This window comes from Purpureocillium takamizusanense, chromosome 12 (assembly GCF_022605165.1).
Source record: "Purpureocillium takamizusanense chromosome 12, complete sequence".
NCBI lineage: Eukaryota > Fungi > Ascomycota > Sordariomycetes > Hypocreales > Ophiocordycipitaceae > Purpureocillium > Purpureocillium takamizusanense.
The window spans coordinates 10,001-33,628 of NC_063079.1; the positions used below are offsets into that span (position 1 = coordinate 10,001).

Consider the following 23,628-nt stretch of genomic DNA (forward strand, 5'->3'; position numbering starts at 1 on the left):
CCATTACGCCAGCATCCTTGCGGAGCGCGAACCTCAGTCCGCCCCAGGGTATTGTGCAACGGGCTATAACACTCCCGTAGGAGCCACGTTCCCGAAGCCTTTCTCCCCCGCGGCGAACTGATGCTGGCCTGGACCCGGCGGAGTGCACCAGCGAGAACGCTGGATGATCCACCGGGCCCAAGTCTGGTCACAAGCGCTTCCCTTTCAACAATTTCACGTACTGTTTAACCCTCTTTTCAAAGTGCTTTTCATCTTTCGATCACTCTACTTGTGCGCTATCGGTCTCTGGCCGGTATTTAGCTTTAGAAGACATATACCTCCCATTTAGAGCAGCATTCCCAAACTACTCGACTCGTCGAAGGAGCTTTACACAGGCTGGGCGTCCGACCAGACGGGGCTCTCACCCTCTATGGCGTCCCGTTCCAGGGAACTCGGAAGGCGCCGCGCCAAAAGCATCCTCTGCAAATTACAACTCGGGCCCTGGGGGCCAGATTTCAAATTTGAGCTGTTGCCGCTTCACTCGCCGTTACTGGGGCAATCCCTGTTGGTTTCTTTTCCTCCGCTTATTGATATGCTTAAGTTCAGCGGGTATTCCTACCTGATCCGAGGTCAACTCTAAGAAAGTTGGGCGTTTCACGGCGTGACCGCCTCCGCGCTCCGGTGCGAGGTGTGTGCTACTACGCAGGGGAGGCTGCGGCGGGGTCGCCACTGCATTTCGGGGGCGGCTGGTGTGCCGTCCCCCAACACCGAGGCCCCCGGGGGGGCTCGAGGGTTGAAATGACGCTCGAACAGGCATGCCCGCCAGAATGCTGGCGGGCGCAATGTGCGTTCAAAGATTCGATGATTCACTGAATTCTGCAATTCACATTACTTATCGCATTTCGCTGCGTTCTTCATCGATGCCAGAACCAAGAGATCCGTTGTTGAAAGTTTTGATTCATTTGTTTTGCTTGTGCAACTCAGAGAAGAAATTCCGCCGGCGGGCGTAATGCAAAAGAGTTTTGGGTCCCTGCGGCGGGCGCCTGGGTCCGGCGCCGGCGCGGAGGCCGGCGGCCGGGGCGTTCCCGCCGAGGCAACTGAGGTAAGGTTCACAGTGGGTTTGGGAGTTGTATAACTCGGTAATGATCCCTCCGCTGGTTCACCAACGGAGACCTTGTTACGACTTTTACTTCCTCTAAATGACCGAGTTTGGAGAGCTTTCCGGCCCTGAGTGGTAGTTGCCCACCTCTCTGGGCCAGTCCGGACGCCTCACTGAGCCATTCAATCGGTAGTAGCGACGGGCGGTGTGTACAAAGGGCAGGGACGTAATCAACGCAAGCTGATGACTTGCGCTTACTAGGGATTCCTCGTTGAAGAGCAATAATTGCAATGCTCTATCCCCAGCACGACGGAGTTTAACAAGATTACCCGGGCCTTCCGGCCAAGGGAGTACTCGCTGGCTCCGTCAGTGTAGCGCGCGTGCGGCCCAGAACATCTAAGGGCATCACAGACCTGTTATTGCCTCAAACTTCCATCGGCTTGAGCCGATAGTCCCTCTAAGAAGCCGGCGTACTGCCAAAGCAATACGGGCTATTTAGCAGGTTAAGGTCTCGTTCGTTATCGCAATTAAGCAGACAAATCACTCCACCAACTAAGAACGGCCATGCACCACCACCCACAAAATCAAGAAAGAGCTCTCAATCTGTCAATCCTCATTGTGTCTGGACCTGGTGAGTTTCCCCGTGTTGAGTCAAATTAAGCCGCAGGCTCCACCCCTGGTGGTGCCCTTCCGTCAATTTCTTTAAGTTTCAGCCTTGCGACCATACTCCCCCTGGAGCCCAAGCACTTTGATTTCTCGTAAGGTGCCGAACGAGTCAAAAAATAACATCGTCCGATCCCTAGTCGGCATAGTTTATGGTTAAGACTACGACGGTATCTGATCGTCTTCGATCCCCTACCCAACTTAACCAACTCAACCCTAACCCTAACCCTAACCCTAACCCTAACCCTAACCCTAACCCTAACCCTAACCCTAACCCTAACCCTAACCCTAACCCTAACCCTAACCCTAACCCTAACCCTAACCCTAACCCTAACCCTAACCCTAACCCTAAGTTCTACGAGTCGTACTATAGAAACCTAACTATAAAGGTAAGGCGCTTTAACCCCTTAAACGCGGCTATTTATTAGCTATTTCGTTATATTTAAATTACGAAATACTCCTTTATTTTTACGTTTCTAACGCTAAAAAACTTCTTATTAGACTCGCTATAATTAACGCTATACTCTTATATATATTTAATCGCATTTTACGATATAGGGGTATATTTAATTATAACCCTAACCCTTTACTAAACTTACCCCTATTATTTTAGCGTTTTTATAACTATATAAGATAATTCTACTTACTTAAATAGAGAAGCCTAACTATAATAGTTAGCGATTAAAGCGTAATTTATTACTTATTTACCTTTAATTTAATATATAGCGAATATTATAGAATTAAAAGGAATAAAGACCTTAAGATAGCTATAGATAAAAGATAATTTTATTTAAGCGCTAAATAAGTAACTAAGATAGTTACTTAAAAGGGGGGAATAATTATAATAAAGTATTAGGATAGAATATATATATATAGTCTTAGGTAGAGAATTAAGGTATATATATAATACCCCTAAACTATAGGGTATTAAAGCCCGTTTAGCTTGCGAATTAAAAACTTAAACCTATAAGCTTTAGTTCTTATAATACGATTACCTTAAGGCCGTCTAGCTCTACTATTACTTCCCTTACCTAACTACTAACCGTTATCTAGCGAGTGAGCTATTATAATATTTGTAATTTTGCTCTCCGTATAAATCACTTCGAGTTTTATAAGCATGTTATTCATGGAGTACTATCGAGGTCTTTCCGTGCCTTTCTAACGAATACAGTGTTGAAATTCCACGCCTAGCTTCTTGTCTCTTCTTGCGTCTCCCCGCTTCGACCCTGGGCTAAGTGTGAGTACACACGTTCACCGTGCCACTTAGCACCCCTTTCCGAAGCAGGGAATCGGCACCGTTCCCTTGCCTAGCGGCTTCTCCAGCTGCGGGATGTTTCGCAACTGAGGCAGCGTAAACGGCTCCGTGTCGCTCAGGCTGTGCACCCGGCCGAGCAGCTTCTCCAGGTGCCGGAACGCCGCCGCCGGCACGTATTCGGGGCCCTCGTGCCCTGCTAGCTGCGACGCGACAAGCGTCAGTCCGCGCTCGTGATGCGTCGTCCCTAGCACGCCCGCGCTCGCCGGCAGCGCTTTGCCGTAGTAGTCGATGCTACCGCGCTGACGGTATAGGGGTACATAAAAGGGGTCCTGTGGCCGCGTCTGGAAGCCCAGTTTGCCGCCCCACGTCATGTTCTGGATGCCTAGCAGCACGCCGTTGAGCGGCAGGATCAGGTCCAGATTGCCCTGCGCTAGGATCACGTTGTGCGTGTGATCGATAACATTTGGCAGCTCGTACTTGTCCGGAGGAGCCGACTCGTCTCCGTCGGTCGTATTGAAAACGCCGTTTACGCACGGCGACCACTTTACGTCGAGGGGCGCGTTAATAGCCTTCTTAACATCGTCGCGGTTAAAGTAGGGCGTCTTCTCGCCCAGAGGGTTATACCCGTTCGGGCAGTGGTCCGCAATATTGTAGATATTGAAGCATGGGTTCATCGTCATTAGAACATAGACAGACAGGTCGCCGCACCCTTCAACTATCTCGTACGTGCCGTTTGGGAAAGGCTTCACACCTGGCGGGTATCGAGGCGCCAGCCCGACTGGCGGGTACGCCAGGTACTTCTTGTGGTAATCCCTAAAGCCGCACTTCTGTGAGACGTTATGGATGTGCGCCATTTGCTTGTCGTCAAAGGGCATGAGATTATAATTTTGCTCGACAAACGCCTCGACGATGACGTGTTTCTGGACCTGGCCGTCAAACATCTTGCCGTCGTAGATCATCAGCCCGCCAAGGTTATAGTTTTGCGTATCGTTGGCGTTAACCATGTGGCTCGAAATATAGGGACCATAATAGCCTCCATATGACTCAGCCACGACGTAGACCTTCCAGCCGCGCATGCCAAAGGTCTCAATAAAGTTCTTCCAGAAACCGAGGAACTGGCTCGCCACATCGTCCTCGTTCTTAGCCGTAGCGTTGCCCTTAGAGTAGCCGACGGTGACGGGCTGCTCGATCCAGACAATATTGCTTAGCTCGTGCCAGCTCCAGGGATTTTTTTGCGGCTTGATCATGCCGGACTGCCACTGGAAGGGACCGTTCTCTTGCAGGAAGCCCAATAGGGACGAGCAGCCGGGCTAACGGGTTCTGCGTTAGCACGACCGCGGTTCCGAGGGACATAGGCGCGGGCACTTACGCCGCCATTGAGCCAGATAACAATCTCCTTCTTCTTCTTGGCCTCCTCGTTGACGGTAGGGAAGAACCAAAAGTATAGGTGGTCGCGCTCATCCTTCTTATCGGAAATAGGCAATAGGCCGGCGTACGACTCGCCTACGTCGTAGTCGACGTCGGGGATGCTAGTGCCATTGACGGCAAACTCTAGACGGGCACATCCATTAGCCACAAACCCAGCAAATAAATAAACAATTGACAATTATATAATATATAACTCACTCTCCGTTTGGTTGTTAAGGAAGCGATAATCCGCGCTAGCCCTCCCGTGGATGGCCGGCTCGTCAAAGGCCTGGGGCTCGACGTCGGCCGAGCTCCTGCCGTGCAACCACTGACGCAGCTGTTCGGCCTGGCCGTTGCCAGCCGCGAGCGACGATGTGCAGAACCCCAGGACGGGGAGCAGCCATTGTGTTCTCATGTTGTCGACGAATCAATGGTCGGAAGGGGATGCAACGTCGATAGACGCGTTTGACTGATGAGGGGTGCAAGCTGAGACTCGACTGGAATGTTGGCAGCCTAGAGGGTTGGGCCGCCATCTTATACCACTTGGCTCTCGGGCGCACTCATCATCATCATGGTACCGCGTCAGCCACCCCAGGTTGTGCTGGGCGTTCTACCGGTCAACTGCGGTCATGGCGCGTACAGCATGGCGAGGCCACAATCGGACGTCAGCAAGCGCCCTCTCTAACACGACCCATCATCCGCGGATCGATCTATGGATCCTTTGGTTCGGGCCTTATTACCGAGTCGAGGCGTGATCGGCGGATGAACCGCGCCACATCCTGATATATATATATACACCCGAATTTATATAATTCCTAGTGACTAAAAGCGATAATTTCGAAGATAAAGCCCATCTGGGTTGCATTTCGCGCAGCGATCAGTGCCAAGAAAATTGTGACGCACCATAACTGCGATCACCGGATACGCCCTTGCCGTCTTAATGACCCCGTACATCCTTGGCTAACGAAATGGGCTAATAAGCTTCGGAACTATATCGGGGTGTAACTCTATCTTGTCCTGTTACAGAATGAACTGCGCGGAATGTAACTAGATCCGAATCTCGACTTTTTGCACCCCTGCGCCCATGGCCGCTTTAATGGTGTCTAGCTCAGGCGCTAGTAAGGGCCGCTCCCTGAGCCACCCGAATAAGTCGGCGCACTTAGCGCAGCCGTCTTTAACTTCCCTTCGTTTGCTGTTGAGCTCCTACCCTTTCTGTCAGACAATTAGCTCCACAAGGATCACAGTTAGCATCGTATGAATTAATGAGAATTATCTTAAAGAGCTATCTATAAGCGCACGACAGTGCGCTACTCTTTATACATAAAGGAAAGATTTACTTTATAGTGCAGAGCCCCTATAATTAACGCTAGTATATAGATATATATAACTAGTATTTAAGCTTTAACCTTAACGAAGTCAAAGCATAACGCATATAAGGGCTCGACCTTAATATACGGATTATAGCATTAGCTTACCGCAGATAATGCCCTACTCGATACGCCGCGGTTATAATAACCGCGCCCTAGTTAAGGGAAATTTTAGACGTAGATAAAATAAAAAATCGCCCTTATCCTCTTTTAGCTACCTAAAATTGCCCTATTAAGTAGAATCGACTAGGGTTATAATTTATATAAGTATCTTAATATACCTTTTGCCGCTTTACCTATTTTATCGTAATATCTTAGTAACTATACTTAAAAAAGATACTTTTATAGATCGCGGTTATTATAACTAGGTATTTCTTATAACCGCGCCGCGGCGCGGTTTTAAAAAATAGCTTTCTTAACCGCGCCCTAGTTAAAGACGTAATATATCGAGGTCTTAAGTACATTTAATATATTTTATATATATATTCGAAAGTATAAAAGGGTATTATAAGATAAAGGCCGTCTTTAAGACTAATTAAATATAGGGCTTTCGTTTTTAATACGGTAGAGCGGTAGAATCTATCGTTTTTAATATAATAAAGCGGTAGAATCTATTATTAACTATAAAATTAGCTATAACGAGGGGGGTCGGCGTTATTATAATATTTCTATAATAATAATATCGTTAGTAATATTATAGGCTTACTTTCTTAATAGCTCTTTCGGCCTTATTTACTAGTATTATAGCTTTATTAACTACCGTTAATATAAAGCCTTTATTAAGCGAGGATCGTTAAGTCCTTAACGCTAGCAGCCCGGCTATAGCTTAAAAGTATATTAATGCCTTTATTAACGGTCTAAAGGACTAGTTTTTCGAGCTCTTTTATATATATTTAGATACTTTCTAAAAGCTCTATTAATAGCTATAATAAAATACTAAGCTCGAAGGCTTATAATATTAGATATTAAATATAAAGGTCTTAATCTTTTTATTTATTTACGTATAAGGTAAGATATAAAAGGTTATAGCTAAGTTCTTTAATATCGCTAAAAGTATTATATCGATTATTTTCTATACTATATTTAAAGCAATAAGGGTATTATATATAAGGTTCGTAAAGCTATTACTAAATAGCTTTATATCTCTTAAGATCGCGAGGAACCTAAAGTATTATACCTTTATTAGTTATATTAAGGCTATTAATAATACCCTAATAGTAATATATATTAGAAGGTAATATTAACGCTAGTTTTATAATCGAAAAGGCAACCTTACCTAAAATATATTAATAACTATTTTACTTAATAGAACTTTTATATATATATTAGCTAGCGCTAAGGGAAGTATAAATAATATATCTCTTTATAGTCTTATAATAAATATAAGCTTTAAAGTACCTCGAAGTTATTATTATCTTAGCGACTCTAGCTTTATAAATTAAAGGGCTATTATTATACCGTTAGTTAGAGTTTATTATTATCTTAATAATTAAGATTATTAAGGCGGTAATAAATCTTAAGATAGCTAAGAGCTCTTTAATCTTCGTTATACCTCTATTTAGGTTATTATCGAGTAGGCATTTAGTTAGTTAAAGTATAAGTAAAAGATTATTAAGAAGAACCTATCTAAATACTGCTTTTAAGATTAAATATATATTATATATATTATTATAAAGCTCTTAAACTTTATTTAGGTCGATAAAGATAAAGATACTTTATTTAAGGGCGGTTTAGATAATGATTTATAGTAGTTACGAAAGGAGGCTATTAACTAGCTAAACGGCGAGACTATATTAAAGCTATATAATATAATAGCGAAAGAGATATAAGCTATAAGGTAGAGATATCTTAATAGCTTAAGCGATAACGAATAAGGGTATATACGGCAATAGTTATTATAATATAGGAGGAAGAAAACGAGGTATAGTAAAGGCATTAAAGGCGGCATTATAATAATAGTTAAAAAACGGGTATTATAATAGGTAACTACCGGCTAGGTAGCTATATTTAATTTATACCTCTTATAGTAGCTTTATTACGGTCTTTGCCTTTACTTCCTTTAATGCCTATATCTAGCCCTAGCTACTAATTTAATAGCTTCTTCTTCGTTATAAGGTTATCTCTATTACTATTTTATATTATAGTATAGAATAGCTTTATAATAACCTCGCTAAAGGTAAGATATTACTTAAGAGAGACCTTAAGTATTGCCTAATAGTCTCGTAATATAGCCTTAATATTATTAGCGCCTAGCTTATAGTTAAGCGCTAAAGCTATAGATAAGGTAGCTATACGAATTAACGTAATAAGTAAGTCTATCGAGCTTATAATGCCCTTTAATAAGTCTAAGTTAATAGCTAACTTCTTTACCCGACGATAGGCTCGGACTACCTCTACCTTTTATTTTAACCTCTTAAGCCTTAATGCCTCCGACTATAATACGTCTATTCGAATTAATACCGCTAGCATTATTAATAATAATAGCTAAATTAGGGTATCGAAAGATATTTACCTCGCTAGTCTACTTAGGGTATTATTATTGCCTTTATTATTAGCGAAGGGATCGTTATTATCGCTATTACTTTTTAAGTTAACTCTTTCGATACCCTTAATATCGCTAGCTTTAATAATATAGTCGCTAAATAGCGTATTCCTTAGAAATACTATATTATATAGACTAACTTAAGGTAACTTAAGGGTTTAAAACTAAAGTTACTATAGATATTTATTAATATATACTATTTATTATATATCTATTACTATAATAAGACTAGTATCCTCGTTATAGCTTAAGCTAATACTATAATAATCCCTTATCTATAGGAAGTAATAGTATTTCTTCTTAAGGTTACGATAATAATTAAGTAGCTAGTCCTCGGTCTAGTTAAGAGATAGAGATAGAAAGCGGGCTTTTAAATAAGGTATAATCGCTAATATTACGATCTTTAATTAAGCATTCTTATCTAAGTCGAGATAACCCTTATTATAGGCTTCTTATAGGTACTTAAGGAATAAGATCGTTATCTCTAGCTTCTATAGATACTATAGCGGCTTTACTAGCGCCTTAGCTATAGTCTTCTTCGTCTTTAGCTTTATTATATTACTTAATATAGTTAGCTACGAAATTACCTAAGACTCTATCTCTTTTATTAACTCGGTAAAGGTAGTAATCTCTTCGTTAGCGATAGGGGTAATAGTCTCTTCGTTAGCGGTAAGGGTAGTAGTCTCTTTATCGGCGGTAATAGTAGTAGTCTTTTCGTTAGCGTCGCCCCTTACGATAATTAGAGCGCTATTTATAGGCTATTAACCGTCTTTTATATCGATATAACGAGTAGTAGTCTACCGGTTCTTACGGCGCGGAGGTATCTCTAACGGTTATAAAAGTACTATATTATAAAAGTACTATATTTAAGGGTATATTAAAGGCATTATAGACTAGCTATACGAAAAAGACCCCCGTAGATTATAGTAGAATCTAATTGCTGACCCGATTAGGCAGGCAGCGAAGCTTATATATATAACTTACTAATAGGGGTTAAAATAGGTCAAAAGGGGTACTTTAACCCCCCTACTATAGTTATGCCCTCTTAAAAAGTCACTTTTCAAAAAGCCCGGTTATCATAACCGCGCGTGCCGAGCAGGGCCTAAATATTCTAAGTATAGATGTTATGCAACTGGTTCTCTATGCGACACAATGATATCCTCTGTCGGCTCACAGACCACTACGACCTCGATATAGTCGAATACAAGCCCATTTCCCGCTCCTACTTCACTCTTCCGCAGTCGCTAATCTCTATATTTAATGCCTTCTAAGATATATTCTCCCCTTACCGAGTAGACGGCATTAAGCTAAAGCGATAGAGTATAGCGATCTTAATGCCCTAATTGGCAACCTCGACGCGTATATAAGTATAGAGATAGAAGTCGGCTTTTCTTAGTTACTATTCTCCTTTAGGTAGTAATTAAGCTATTAAAACGAGCGTATAAATATATATAAGAGTTATATAGCCGTCTCGATATACCCCTAGCTATCCAGCCATAAGGAGGTAATACTCCTTAATAACTATACTAAAATAAGGTTATATATAATATAAATTATAATAAGTAGAAAATTAAAAATATAAGTATATAACGCCGTTATATAAGTATATTATTTTTATACTATTAATATATTAACCCTTTATTTTATATATAAAATAGGTAGTAATAAAAGGGTTATAACGATATATACTTTAATATCGACTTATTTTTTAATAAGTATTATAATACCTCTTTCGTTATTAACTATTATTTTAAATAATACGTTTATTATTAATATATCTATTATAGCCTTAACTATAATAATATTAATAATATATTAATAAATAAAGTAATATATATCTTAAGATATTAAAATACCTATTTAATACCTATATAGCCTTATTATTATTAATTAGAGCGTATCTTAATTAAAGCGGTCTTTAAATACTATCTTTTATAACCTCTTTCATATATATAAAGGGCTCTTCGATAAGCTATACTACTAGCTTAAAGATAATATAAATTTAAGGATATCTTAATACTTCTTTATTAAAGAGAAGGTAATAATATTCCTCTTTATCGTCGGTTATGTAAGGGGCTTGGCCCAATGAGAGCCTGGGGCGCGGCCCCGGGCGCAGCAACGCCACGTGTGGCTGGGACCCCACGCTGACCTGGGCCCGCAGCTAGTCACGTGGGGCTGCACGTGGCGGGCGCCGCGCGTATAGGGGCTGCCCGGCACACAACCCCAATTTCCTTCCTTCATAGCACGTTAAATATCAACAACCCGACCGGCTCCTGCCACACAGCGCCGGCCCCGTCACAGGTTATATAGAGACGTAAAGAGGGATTACTATCTTTATACCTTCCGCCTCTCAGGAACAATTCAACTTCGTCTATTATTGCTCTACGCTGTTGCATTCTACATGGTATGACTTGCTCATACTATACCGAAATTCTCTATCTCAAGGCTCTCGTCCGGGAGAAACGATTATCCTTTGCCGTCTATATTCCAAGGCGAGAGTTTTCAGGCAAAACATCGTTGTCATCGGCGTCCCCAGTTGTTGTGCCACGGCATATTATTGTGGGGACCTCACGCGAACCAGGACGTCCACCAGCTGCAGTTATTGCCTCGTGCTTCTTGGGCGCGAGCATGCGGCGCATCGACATCGAGAGTGGTGTTGTTAGCTGGGATGATGGCCATCGCCTCATACACAGCCGGCATCCGTTCACCGGCGAGGCTGTGGTATACGGCTGGGCTGGCGAGTTGATCTCTCTAGTGACATATCGAGACGGGCTAGAGGATGGTCCGCAACGCGAGTGGTTCACAGACGGGTCGCTCAAGTCTGAGCTGATTGTGCATCGGGGTATCATACAGGGTGTTGCTCGGTATTGGCATGGGAATGGGCAACTTGCATGCGAACGTCGCTTCGATAAGCAGGGCAAATTAGTAGCGGAGAGCAACTGGAAAGAGGATGGACATCGTCTAGAAGGCGGGGGGATTTCGTGAATGGACTAGTGGATTTTTCAGACAATTGGGTCTACTGGGTCCATCTTTAGCATCAGTCAATTGATGAGAATTCTCTTAAAGAGCCCAAGCTAGATGCACGTCAATGCGTGGCTCTTTACACTGGTCGGGTGCAGAAGTGTCCCACCAGGCTTTAAACGCGTCTCTGGGCTGCTGCCGGGCAGTCTTGAGCAAATGAGCGAGTATTGGGAAAGCGTCTGCAGCTTCGGGCAAGGATGTGGCCGCCTTCGCTAAGGCGTCCGTCTGCTCGTTGCCTACAATATTAGTATGGCCGGGGATCTAACGGACTTCAACGGCGCCATGAGTCGTGGCTAGAGCTTGGAACTCGAGGCCCCCTTAAAAGGTTAGGGGTAGTGACCCAATCGGAGACATCCTTCATATAGGCGACGAATATATTCGCCGATAATATACTAGGCCGCTCTAACTATCTTAATAGTAATATCATTAGAGCTAGGAGATATATTCCCTATATAAATAGTCGCGTTTAGTACCTCGGCTAGTAATATATCTTAAGAGACTAATATCGGTCTTATTACGGTAATTAAGACCTATAGGTCGGGTATATTATCTTCCGCCGTTCGCCTTTCTAGCGTAGCTCGTCGAAAAGTATTCGCTTTATTAAGCTACGTTTCGTATACTTCGCTATCTACCTTAAGGAGCGATAGCTAAAATGCACCTAAAGACTTAAATAATCGGACGGCCTTAAAAATAAATATACTATCGTTAAAGCTTTCGATAAGGTTACGCTAGTATAGCCGTTTAGCTTAACGGACAACCTTCTAGAAGTCCTTTTTAGCGAGCTAAACTTCCCGATAAAATCTAAGGGGATAGATTCTTCTAATCGCGTAGTATTCTATAGCGGCGAGTCGGCATTTTTCGGTCTATTATAGTACGCTACGGGTTTACTTTCGAATAGGGCGGCTAGCGACCTTTACCGCTACTTAGAGGAGGCGCACTAAGGTAGATATAAGAGCATTAAGGTCGTAGATAGTTATCGTCTAAGCTAGGATATCCGCTAACCTATATTAGACGAGTTTTACGAATCGCTTAATCTCGTCTCTTATCGTAACGTAGACCTTTCTAGGTAATATTAGCGCTAAGCCTACCTCGGGCAATACTATACTAAGCGTAAAATAGTTAAAACTAATAGCTAAGTAGTCCTCTACCTTAGCCTCTAATAGGGATATATTAGTAAAGGTAAGGTCTATAGTATTACTATATAGGTTCGTAGGCATATCGGTTAGATTAAGTAAGTTAAGACCCTTCTCTACTGCCTAATAAGCGATATTATTGCCTTAGCTATTAAAACGACTAGACTACTAGCTATAGTATTTAGCATTAAAATCTCTAGCTACTAGGCACCGGCTCGGCGGGCTCTAAGCTAGAAGTATATTAAAAGCCTCGTTAAAGTTAGGCTACTAATAGTAATTAACTATCGTTATATTATTAATAGTAAGCTAGAGAATATTATAGGTTATCGCGGGCTATTATTAATCGGCTATTAGGCCGGGTCGACGCTAGATATATATTATAACCCTCGGGCGGGTATTATTATTAATCTTATAGTTATAGTTAGGGGACTATAATAGAGTTCGTAAAAGACTACTTACTTAAATAAAGAAGCTTAACTATAATAGTTAGCGTTTCTATAACTATATAAGATAATTTTACCTACTTAAATAGAGAAGCCTAACTATAATAGTTAGGATAGGGCGCTTATATATAGTATATATAGTTAGGACCCGGTTCTAAAAGTAGTAGCTATACTTCTATAAGTAATAAGACTAGTTTTAATACTAAAATTATACTTACGAGCCTTACTATCTATAGGTTTAGCTCTTTTATAGTTTAGGATACTATTGCGAATGAAAATAGTAGGACGTATTATAGCTATTACTAAGGCTATAGGTATAATCGTATTTAATCTCCTTAGACTTAGAGTTAACCGTATTAAGCGTACTTCCTGCCGAATGATACTATAGGTAAACTATCGTCGAAATATAGTCTTTTAACCTTAATATTAATGCTATAAAAGGCAGAATAAGATCGCCTCGGTAATTTATAGACTCTAGAGTCGCTAATATTATTGGAACCTATAGAGGGGTTACGTAAGGTAGCTTCCTTAAAAGCCTACTATAGTATATACGATTAGCCTAGCCTAGCCTCTCTATTATTATTATATTATATATATAGACGAGCTATTTAATCTATGCTATAAGCCCTATATTACGTCTCTCTCGCTTTCTCTCGATATACGTAAGACCTTAGAGATATAAGACTAAAGATCTTATAACAGACTCTATGCACAGGGTCTACCTGCTAGTGACCGAAGGCAAACTCGGCAAAGCGCCAATTGAGAACCCTCGAAGAGTACTCGAAATAGCAACCGGTATAGGAGTATGGGCCTTCGACTACGGTATGCTTCCATTAAAACAAGCCATTTTGTCTGGTGACAAATGCTAAATATATCTATAACAATAGCTAAAGAACATCCACGGTGCGAAGTGTGGGGAACTGACCTCAGTCGCATCCAAGGAGAAAAGAATTTGCCGAATCTTACATTTGTCCAGCATGACGCAGAATTTGACGACTGGCAGTTTGGCCAGACGTTTGACTACATACACCTTCGTTACGTGGTCACATGTTTCCAGAACGCCAAGTTAGTCATCCAAAGAGCCTTCGACAGCATGACCCCAGGCGGCTGGATCGAATTTTTTGACGCGGACCTGGGGTTGACATCGCCAGACGGCACTCTGAACGGAACTGCCGCTGAGCGGTGGGGTAAACTAATACGACAGGGTGGTTTAAAAGTAGGGCGCGACTTTTCGAAGCCAAGGCACTTCGCTCCATGGTGCAAGGAGGTTGGTTTTTCAGATGTCAAGGAAGAGATCGTGCCGATGCCCAACAACGGGTGGCCGCAAGATGCAAGGATGAAAAGAATTGGAGAAGGCTATATGCTGAACCTTCTGAGCTTGGTGGATAGTTTTACGAAATTCCTCAGCCTGGCGGGCTTGTTACCGACGGAGGCGGCAGAGCTTGAGGCGCAGACAAAGAAGGACATCCAGAATAAGGATATCCACTTTGTCGTCAACACGTGAGTGCGACGTTGCTGGTCGCTGAACCACCATCAACCGAACATATTCGCTGATTAAGCCCTTAGGCACATTGTATATGCGCGTAAGCCCCTGTGAGGAACAGGAGCCGACACGATCAAGGTGCAAGAAGCTGTCCCTGGCAGAACTCATTTTATTGCGGGTTTGTAGCGGAATGCATCTCGTTTGACCAACTACGGGTGTTGCGTCGAGGGACGCGCTGCCTTGCGGGTACTTCCGAATTAGCCCTGCCGATATTCCCTGAAAGCGAGCAGGACCCCGTTCTCGTGGGAAAGACTGGTCTACTATCATCGTCGTCGTGCTCGGGTTGTCGTGCCATGAGTGTGGGTCCAGCCCATAGGTAGTTTTTGACCGAGAAGGCGTCTAGCCCCTTGGTCACGCTATATTATCGACTCCATCTCGGTACGTAGCGTGTGCTAAATTTATTAACGCATTGTGTACCTATCAGATTCTTAGGCTTTGAAACAACTGCTGTCAATCTTCAGAACGTACGAAAATGAAGTGTGTCTAACTCATCAGAATCACATGATATTTCACGTGCTATAGGGGCGTGAAAAACCCTCGTTGCCAAGTTTCAGACCATCTCCGCAAAATTCCTTCCAACCGCAACCACACTTCACTACCATGACAACCTACTACAACCTTGACAACGCGATCTCTTCCTTCTTCGAATCCAATAAATCTGTGACCAGACAACAATGTGAAGACTTCACTCTTTCCCATGCTGGCGGTCGGGTCAATCCTGTACCCATACAGGGTGCTTTCAGCTATACTCTGACAGCGGGTCCGGATGATTCCAAGCTCTTCCAGTTTCGGACCGAAGACTCCAGCTTCGATACAGACATCTTGAACCTTGCCAAGAAAGTTCATCCGCAATTTGTAGCTAGCTGCAAATATCATGGAACTATCGGTAACTTACAGCCTCTACATATCTACGAGATGGAGAAGCTTCCTGGAACCCCATACTTTATGGCCCGCGATATCTCCTTAGTGCAGCCAGCAGACTCTATTCTCAGACAGCGGAACACGGTAAAAGACCTCGCGAGGTACGTCTAGCAGGTAATTGCGTAACTTCAGTTCGCTGATACTATAGACAGATTCTTTGCGCAGTCGTGGAACAACGGTCAACGACTTTATTCGGGCAATACTGCTGCTTTACTTGCCGAGTATGACTCCAAATTCGACCTTCTTGCTAAATCACTACCATCTCAATTTGCATCAAACTTGGACAGAGTCCGAAGATATCTTCCCTCACTTTTCTCAGGATCGTTCCCTTTCGTCCTTAGTCATGGGGACCTTTGCGAGATGAATATCCTCGTAAACTCCGAAACTGGCTACGTCACGGGCATTGTAGACTGGGCCGAGGCGAGGATCGTTCCGTTTGGTTTTTCGTTATGGGGCTTGGAGAACGTTCTCGGGTATATGGACTCGGAGGGGTGGCATTACTACGACAATCGTGAGGACCTCGAGGGCCTTTTCTGGCATACCTTTGGCACAGAGATCAACAATGCCACAGAAAACGATTTGCAGTCAATCCGTTCTGCGAGGATGGCTGGCTTATTCTTACGATACGGTCTTGTCATGGACGGCACAGCCGTGAAAGGCGTGGTGGACCAGTCCGATACTTCTTCCCTCGCGTATCTCGACGCCTTTTGTCTCGCTGCTGACTGGGCTCCACGTGAGTTCATCAACGTGTGCGCTAGAGACGCGTAGGGCACCATGGACCCGCCTCAGTAGTCACACTGCGTCTGAATGCAATTTATGGAGAGACATCGTTGGTGAATTCCAATTTGGTTAGATAGACTTATATAACCAGAAACCTGGGTACAGGCAGTGTTGATATGTGGGCAGCAGCTACTGCATTCGAGGTAGCGTTGTGTCCGTGATGATGCATACCAGGTCTCCCAGATCCGCTCACCTGCGGCAAGAATTACTCAATAGATAATATCCTCAGCCCGGAGAGCATCCATGAGGGAATCCTCCTCTCCGATCTTACCGCTAACAAACACCCTGTGAGTTCCCTTAGTAGTCTTAGCATGGCTTTCACCGCCCTGCAGCTCAGTCATACTCAGGTTGCTGTTGAGAGCGAACCCTGTAGTGCGGAAAGGCACCCACGCCTTAACATCCCTCGCATCGAACATGACGGTGCCGTGATTCTGGAGTACGAATTCGCACATCATCTCTGGAGCGTCTTGAACAAGTACCTGCAACCCTAGGAGATTCCCCAGGTCATTAACCTGAAGGTACTGAGCCAGCTCCTTGAAGAAGGCGGGATCGACTCCATCCAGATTGGCGATTGGCCCTTCGCGGTATTCGTAGGCCTGCATCTCTCCATTGCCGGTCAGCCTGAAGACATGGCCGTGGGTATCTAACGGGTTGATATCTGATATGCTCGTAGGCTTAGACCAGCACCCTCGAACAGATGCGATGGCAGTTCCGAGCATGACGCTTCCTTCTTCAAGCTGGGAGTGTCCATGGATGAGGTGCATGCCGAACTTGTCCTGGACGTTCCAGCGCTTGAAGAGGCTTGCCAGCTCTTGAAGGTGGATCTGTTGCACATCAGGCTAAGCTCCATCATCTGGGAGGAGGTTATAACTGCTCCAGGACCGATCAGCATGCGTGTCCCTAATTCATCAAGTTGGACATACGCCGCCAATGACTGCCTGAGATCCTCCATAGACGGGGCAATATGAAGGCCAGGGATGACCAGAGGGGCTTGGGTTGCAGCTGCCATAATGAAGACGAACGTTGAGAGCAAGAAAGGACAACGTTCTTTCCTAAGAGAATAGTATTTGAGCTTGGAGACACAGTGGCACAATTCTATAAGGATGAAGGTAATAGTGGTTGTGGGAGGCGGGAGCAAGACTCCACGTAGGAAGGAGGAAGGCTAATTATATATGGATTAGCAAATTCACGCACTGGATCTATAAATCACATGTTAACGGCTGCTTAAACTTAGAAACTGTACGTATTTCACCTTGAGTTACAGGCGTAATGGAACGACTTCAGGGATTACATCCTGGCAACACTACCTTACCACCCATTGCTCGCTACCGTTGCAGTACCCCAATCTTGCGGAGTTTTATGTAGCAAACGGTATAGTCAAGAGTATGAGATAGATCGACAGTACTTTCCTATCAAAGCCAATTCTTATACGGTGAAGGAAGCACCCACTCTTATTGCTCATGAGCCCTGTAATTGAAATGAAGGTGGCCTTATGACTGTGAAAGTGACGCGACCCTAAAGCGAAAAAGACGCCCACTGAGACATGGCGGGAAGGCATATAACCTTTTGGCGAGGTGGGTGTGGGCCAACACCGGGCGGACTCAATTAGCAGCAACGATCGTCAACACAGAATGTTGGACGGAGATAGTACGTATTCCTGTAATGTTGCCGCGCCTCACCCTGTTCGGTCATTTCCTGACCTAGGGATGCGACGGGGCCCGATCCTACCCCACTGACTTGGCTTACCAACAAGACTCAACGGTTCGTCCACAGCGCGTCCTGTCGCGCATGCCCTTGTCCACCCTGTCCCTTGCGTGGATAACTCAACTTGTCACCAAATGCGACCATGGCCTGTGGCAGTGCAGGCTGATTCAAAGGGACTCATAACTCGGACCTAAACATAACTTGTTAGGAAAGTAGTACTGGGTTAAAGAGCTAATCCGCCATGGGCGATGCGCGATGCGGACGAAACCTGCTACTCGAATTCAGGACCCATTGACTTAGATCCTTCCGAGGAAAGCCGAAACGAGGTCTGCGATTACGAGGACGTAAGGCCCTGTTCGGCAGCCTCTATTAGGATCACCGAGGGGTCTAGAGGGTGACTTCAGCCGCCTGCATAAACAGTACTGTATCGCGACAGGGGGTAGTAGCAGTCGATGCCACCCATCCATAGCAGGACCAACACGGCCGCCGCTGACGGATAACGGGCGATTGTATGCCATGCGCCGAATGAGAGAAGAGACGAGAGCGAGAGAAAGTCCCCGCAAGTAGGAAACACGTGATTCGCATAATGTAACCGCAAGTGATCATTGTTGGTCCTTCACCACCCAATCGCGCCGCAAACGAGCTGCAATGAACCGACAACCCTCTTTATTGACATTGCCCCTAGAGCTCCGTATGGCTATTTACGAGCTCGTGCTCAAGCCTGACGTCTTCGACTTTATAGATCAGACGTATGGCCTCAGCGATTCAAGGTTCGGTCTCATGCAGAACATCAATGCTTTTAATATCGTCGCCATTGGGACAGCCCCGCACCGTGAAACAGCCGAGCTGCAGGGACTTGCTCGGCAGCAAAACGACCCATGGGTACTTGCCCGAATATGCCAGCAGATTAAATATGAAACTGCACAGAAGCTAGCAGCTATTCGGCTCGACGATATTTTCTTCTCCTTCCATGCTTTCACCCCCGGTGATATGACCGCATGGATCGACCGTATAGGCGCGGGAACTGTGCCCAAAATACGTCGATGGGGTATCGAGAGCGTAAATTGGTGTCATGACTTGTATCGCTGGTCGGAAAGGAATCCGCGGGATTGGCAGCTGGCACCCAGCTGCTTAAGGTTGCATAGAGCGCCTCACAGGGAGCAAGTGTATGGAGGTCCGTCCTGTCGAATAAAGAGTGCTTACCGACAATCGCTAGGCAATGCTACCGCGCCGTCTCTGTGCACTTGGTCGCGACCAATACCGAGCTGATGGAGCGCGATACTGCCCTACAGTCGTCGCATATAAACGAGCACATAGACTTCCGACATGAATACTGCACCGGAATACGGGATGCGTCTACTCACCTTCATCGGGAGTTGGTTGGTGTTCAGTGCAACCGTGAGCTACTACAAAGTTGCCTAGATGCGGAAGAGCAGTTCACAGTGCAAGATGGCGACTCTGCCACGAGATGTACCACATCCAGGGCAACAATCGCTGGGCTCATGACACTGGTCAAGGCAGTTCGAGGTAGGGAACTATATGATGATGAAAGGCTTCTTCGCGCTTTTCCACAGCAAGAGAACTGCAAGGGAACGAGACAAGACTGGATCTAAGATAGCATCATCATGGCATCGCCAGATCGGAGACACGTTACAATATATTAGAGACAAACACGTTCTAACGATAGGCAATGTGTGTATCACTATATATAGTCACGCATTTCTGTGTTCACGTATCTCGAGCCTGCCAAACCCTGTAGGCCCAACTTCGCAGGTCCTGGATGTGCGAAAATGGAGATCCATGTGATTGTAAATAGTGCTACTCGGCAATCAAAGTGTCAAAACACCTTCGCTCCTTCACCCAGACACTATAAAGGGAAAGAAGGCAAAGGAATGCCGAGAATTTCTACTCTCCTTCCCCGACAGGAAGTTCCTCCTCGTACTCGGGCTCCTCATCATCAATACCAGCATCTTGATATTGCTGATATTCGGAAATCAGGTCGTTCATGTTAGACTCGGCCTCCGTGAATTCCATTTCGTCCATACCCTCACCCGTATACCAATGTAGGAAAGCCTTGCGCCTAAACATGGCGGTGAACTGCTCCCCAACCCGCTTAAAAAGCTCCTGGATAGATGTAGAGTTACCAATAAAGGTCGAAGACATTTTCAGGCCACGGGGAGGAATAGCGCAGAGAGCGGTCTGAATGTTGTTGGGGATCCACTCTACGAAGTAAGACGAGTTCTTGTTCTGGACGTTGTGCATCTGATCCTCGACCTCCTTCATAGCAACCTTGCCACGGCTATAATATATTAGCGAGACTTGAAGTTCTAGTTAGGATATATAGTCAACTTACAATATGGCAGAACAGGTTAGGTAGCGGCCGTTACGGAAGTCAGAGGCAGCCATCATGTTCTTGGGATCAAACATTTGCTGAGTGAGCTCAGGAACGCTAACAGCGCGGAAAGAGTGAGCACCTCGACTAGTCAGAGGAGCGAAGCCAACCATAAAAAAGTGTAGACGAGGGAAGGGGACCATGTTGACGGCTAGCTTTCGGAGATCCGAGTTAAGCTGCCCGGGGAAGCGCAAGCAGGTAGTGACGCCAGACATAACAGCGGACACCAGGTAGTTCAAGTCACCATATGAGGGGTTAGCTAGCTTGAGAGTGCGCTGGCAAATGTCAATGAGAGCTTCGTTGTCGATGCAAAAGGTTTCGTCGGAGTGTTCAACAAGCTGGTGAATAGAGAGGGTAGCATTGTATGGTTCGACAACGGTATCGGAAACCTTGGGCGAGGGCACGACGGAGAAGGTAGCCATCATGCGATCAGGGAATTCCTCGCGAATTTTCGAAATAAGCAGCGTACCCATTCCAGAGCCCGTGCCACCCCCAAGAGAGTGGGTGATCTGGAAGCCCTGTAGGCAGTCGCAACCTTCAGCCTCGCGTCGAATGACATCGAGAACGCTGTCAACTAGCTCGGCGCCCTCAGTATAGTGGCCTTTAGCCCAGTTGTTGCCAGCACCCGACTGGCCGAAGACGAAGTTGTCGGGACGGAAAAGCTGGCCAAAGGGTCCTGCACGGACAGCATCCATTGTACCGGGTTCGAGATCGACGAGGACAGCCCGAGGAACGTACTTATTGCCGGAGGCCTGGAGAGACACGATAAATTTCCCCTCGCAATGGTTTGCGTAGTAGTTGCTCGACGTACCTCGTTAAAGTAAACGCTCATGCGCTCGAGCTGAAGATCGGATGAGCCATTATAGACACCGTTGCTATCAAGGCCGTGCTCTCCAGAGATGGTCTGCCAGAACGCAGCGCCAATCTGGTTGCCCTAGTCGCCCACCACCGTCAACTCCAACTACACATCAGTCGCTTATTAGCGTGAGATAAAACGTACACACTGGCCAGTTTGAAGGTGAACCTGTCGACAGTAAGAATTTCTCGCGTTAGCATGACCCTGACAGTTGTTGTGGTTCGGGGTAAACTGTTCCTCCACGTGATGGTAGGGCAATAAACAAAGCAAGCCGTAGAGACGCGTCGGGCAGAAGGGAAGGACTCACTATTTCGCGCATCTTGGTTGATTGGAGTCAGGTTCTTGTGGCGCGGCGTTAGAGTTGATTCGAAAGCCAAGCTAGCACATGAACTTCGCTCGGTAGGGGATGTGTGATAATAAGCTGTTGGCGGTGTGTTGGGGTTTGGAGGAGGAAGGAGCAAGACGGATGTTGACACCAAATGGGGGGATGGGGAGAAGGGGAGAAATGGAGACGAGTGGGAAATTGGTCATCGGCTCAGCGGCGTCAGTCTGGCACAAGGACCCAGGCCGCAGCCAACAAATGACACGCCCCTGTCTGTGGCTTGAAGCACCCGCTACTAATAAGATCCACTGTCCCGCGCACACTAGAGTGCTAATAACTTAGAACTGTTGGTTGGTCTCAGCTTGGGCGCGGCACAGCGGCAGCCCGCAAGGCAGACGAGACACATGATGAGGAATGGCGTCGGCCTTGGCTGCTGCCTTGGACTGGATTCTCTTCCACTACATGCAACCCATCGTCACTCTACTGAAGCATGGCGCTGTGATGCAACAAGCCATTCACCGTTCACAACACGCGTTATTGACATCAGAAGGGCTAGGCCGGTCGAGCAAGTCCGACCAGGCCCGCTGTCGGTCTCGCGATGAAGCATTTTATTGCCTGGCGACAAGTGAGGGCCCTGTTGAGCGAGCGAGGCCTGAGACACACTGTAGCCACACATTGTAACCCTCAGCACAGGATTTCTGCTCAAGTCTCAGCGTATTTACACAGGCCGTCCGCTTCGTCTCTCGTCTCAAGCGTTTTCTTGTTTAATGCTGTTTGTATGATAGAAGCATGTAGATGTGTTTTCACCACCATCGGCTCCGCTAAAACGTCCACGTCAAAAGCGTTTGGTCTCCGCCTGAGTGAGGCCGCATTTGATCACCTTGCTGCCATCAGGCTCATCCCTGATGTGGCAAAATTGACGACTGAAGTCCATAGAACACTACGGTAATTTATCGATCAGCAGGGATAATAACGGGACTCGTTACAAGAAGTAGGGGGCATGCCAACCTGGAGGTCTGAAGGACAAGAATAAGGGACCTCATTTTTGTGGACTACCCATCCTTGATGCGACGACGGGTCCGCGTGGACAGCCTCGGCTTTCAAAATGCTACAGTCTTGCCTCGTAGGCGAGCATACCTGTAGAATATGGCGAGGAGATGTTAGAGAATTGTGCTAGCTCCGCTTACGGACCCTTGAGGTATCATGTTTTCTCTCCTCTTTGGTAGTAGAGGGGAAGGGGTTTTTCACATACGCCTACCCACACATATCGAAAGTTGTACGCGTTGGCTTCCTGCTTTGCGACTTCTTCGCTAATGAACCCTTTCTGGACCATCCCTCGTGCGTTGAGTGTTCCGTTGCTGTCTGCGGCGGCGGTCACCTTGACAAGCATAAAGGCGGCATGAATAACAAGCTTAGCGTGCATCTTCTCGGGAACACCACTTGACTGAAAATGAGATCAGTAGTACGGATCAATGATGAGCAAGAGCATAAAGGGGGGAAGGCAATATCAGGGATAGGAGAGAAAAGGGTTTTCGGTCTCTAAATGCTAGAAAGGGACGGCGGGAGGTCTGTATATTTTCATTTTTAATGCATGTTTCGGATTATTTCTATTATACTATTCTAACGTAAACGCTTTGAGTTTTCATCACACCTTCATAATCTAGATCTCTGCAAGTTTTAGGTATCTATTACTATTTCCAGAGTAATATAAATTATAATAATACGTTTATATATAATAGAGGGCGCTATTAATATATTCTCGTAATAGTTTTACTAAGTGTTTTCTAGAATTATACTAGTCCTGAATATAAAAAGGTCTAAGAGACCGTATTCAGGCCCGTGCTATATATAGGGGAATAGAGGGGAGAGATAAGTATGCGGAATATACTTACGTCTATATCACCCATTAAGAAGTTGCTATAATAAATTATATCTCTTTAAGTATATAATTGAGTAATAGCTAGGTAACGCAATGTCTATAACATTCGCATTTATATATATAAATCACCCGCGTACTCTTAGGCATAATTAGTAAAACTAGGGTTACTGACTCCTGACAGTCATATCTAACTTTATTCTTTACAGCTTTGCTTTATCGCCTGTCCCCCATAAGTGCATGAGGGGCCCGTTTTCACCAAAGACTGGATCAGTCTGAGGTGTGCCGACTTGTTGGATATCCTTCCGAAAGATCTCGGCTGGCA

General features: G+C 45.2%; 5 protein-coding genes and 1 non-coding gene across 6 annotated transcripts in view; 2 read left to right on the forward strand and 4 right to left on the reverse strand.

Annotated features, from left to right (window-relative positions):
- JDV02_010899 overlaps positions 1–931 on the reverse strand; it is a 3,528-nt gene extending 2,597 nt beyond the window's left edge. The window contains exon 1 of the ribosomal RNA XR_007157349.1: positions 1–931. This exon is cut by the window's left edge and continues 2,597 nt beyond it. This is a non-coding gene — a ribosomal RNA (28S ribosomal RNA).
- Positions 932–3,004: 2,073 nt separating this feature from the next.
- Positions 3,005–4,818, reverse strand: JDV02_010231 (Carboxypeptidase D; the record flags this gene model as incomplete). The annotated part of the gene is made up of 3 exons (XM_047991959.1): positions 3,005–4,306; positions 4,366–4,547; positions 4,623–4,818. 3 exons carry the CDS (start codon positions 4,816–4,818, stop codon positions 3,005–3,007), a joined length of 1,680 nt encoding a protein of 559 aa, XP_047847972.1.
- A 9,394-nt stretch (positions 4,819–14,212) lies between these two features.
- On the forward strand, positions 14,213–14,506 carry JDV02_010232 (uncharacterized protein; the record flags this gene model as incomplete). Its single annotated transcript, XM_047991960.1, has 2 exons — positions 14,213–14,409; positions 14,476–14,506. The coding sequence occupies 2 exons, from the start codon at positions 14,213–14,215 to the stop codon at positions 14,504–14,506; spliced, it is 228 nt and encodes a 75-aa protein (XP_047847973.1).
- A 525-nt stretch (positions 14,507–15,031) lies between these two features.
- Positions 15,032–16,259, forward strand: JDV02_010233 (uncharacterized protein). The gene is made up of 2 exons (XM_047991961.1): positions 15,032–15,474; positions 15,526–16,259. Exons 1-2 carry the CDS (start codon positions 15,053–15,055, stop codon positions 16,139–16,141), a joined length of 1,038 nt encoding a protein of 345 aa, XP_047847974.1. The 5' UTR covers positions 15,032–15,052; the 3' UTR covers positions 16,142–16,259.
- Positions 16,260–16,263: 4 nt separating this feature from the next.
- JDV02_010234 (uncharacterized protein) lies at positions 16,264–17,037 on the reverse strand. Its single transcript, XM_047991962.1, has one exon. It carries the CDS (start codon positions 16,915–16,917, stop codon positions 16,363–16,365), a length of 555 nt encoding a protein of 184 aa, XP_047847975.1. The 5' UTR covers positions 16,918–17,037; the 3' UTR covers positions 16,264–16,362.
- A 2,533-nt stretch (positions 17,038–19,570) lies between these two features.
- On the reverse strand, positions 19,571–21,700 carry TUB2_6 (Tubulin beta chain (Beta tubulin)). Its single transcript, XM_047991963.1, has 5 exons — positions 21,413–21,700; positions 21,250–21,273; positions 21,061–21,183; positions 20,211–21,001; positions 19,571–20,156 (listed from the first exon to the last, which is right to left on the reverse strand). The coding sequence occupies exons 1-5, from the start codon at positions 21,422–21,424 to the stop codon at positions 19,763–19,765; spliced, it is 1,344 nt and encodes a 447-aa protein (XP_047847976.1). The 5' UTR covers positions 21,425–21,700; the 3' UTR covers positions 19,571–19,762.
- Between the last annotated feature and the right edge of the window lie 1,928 nt (positions 21,701–23,628).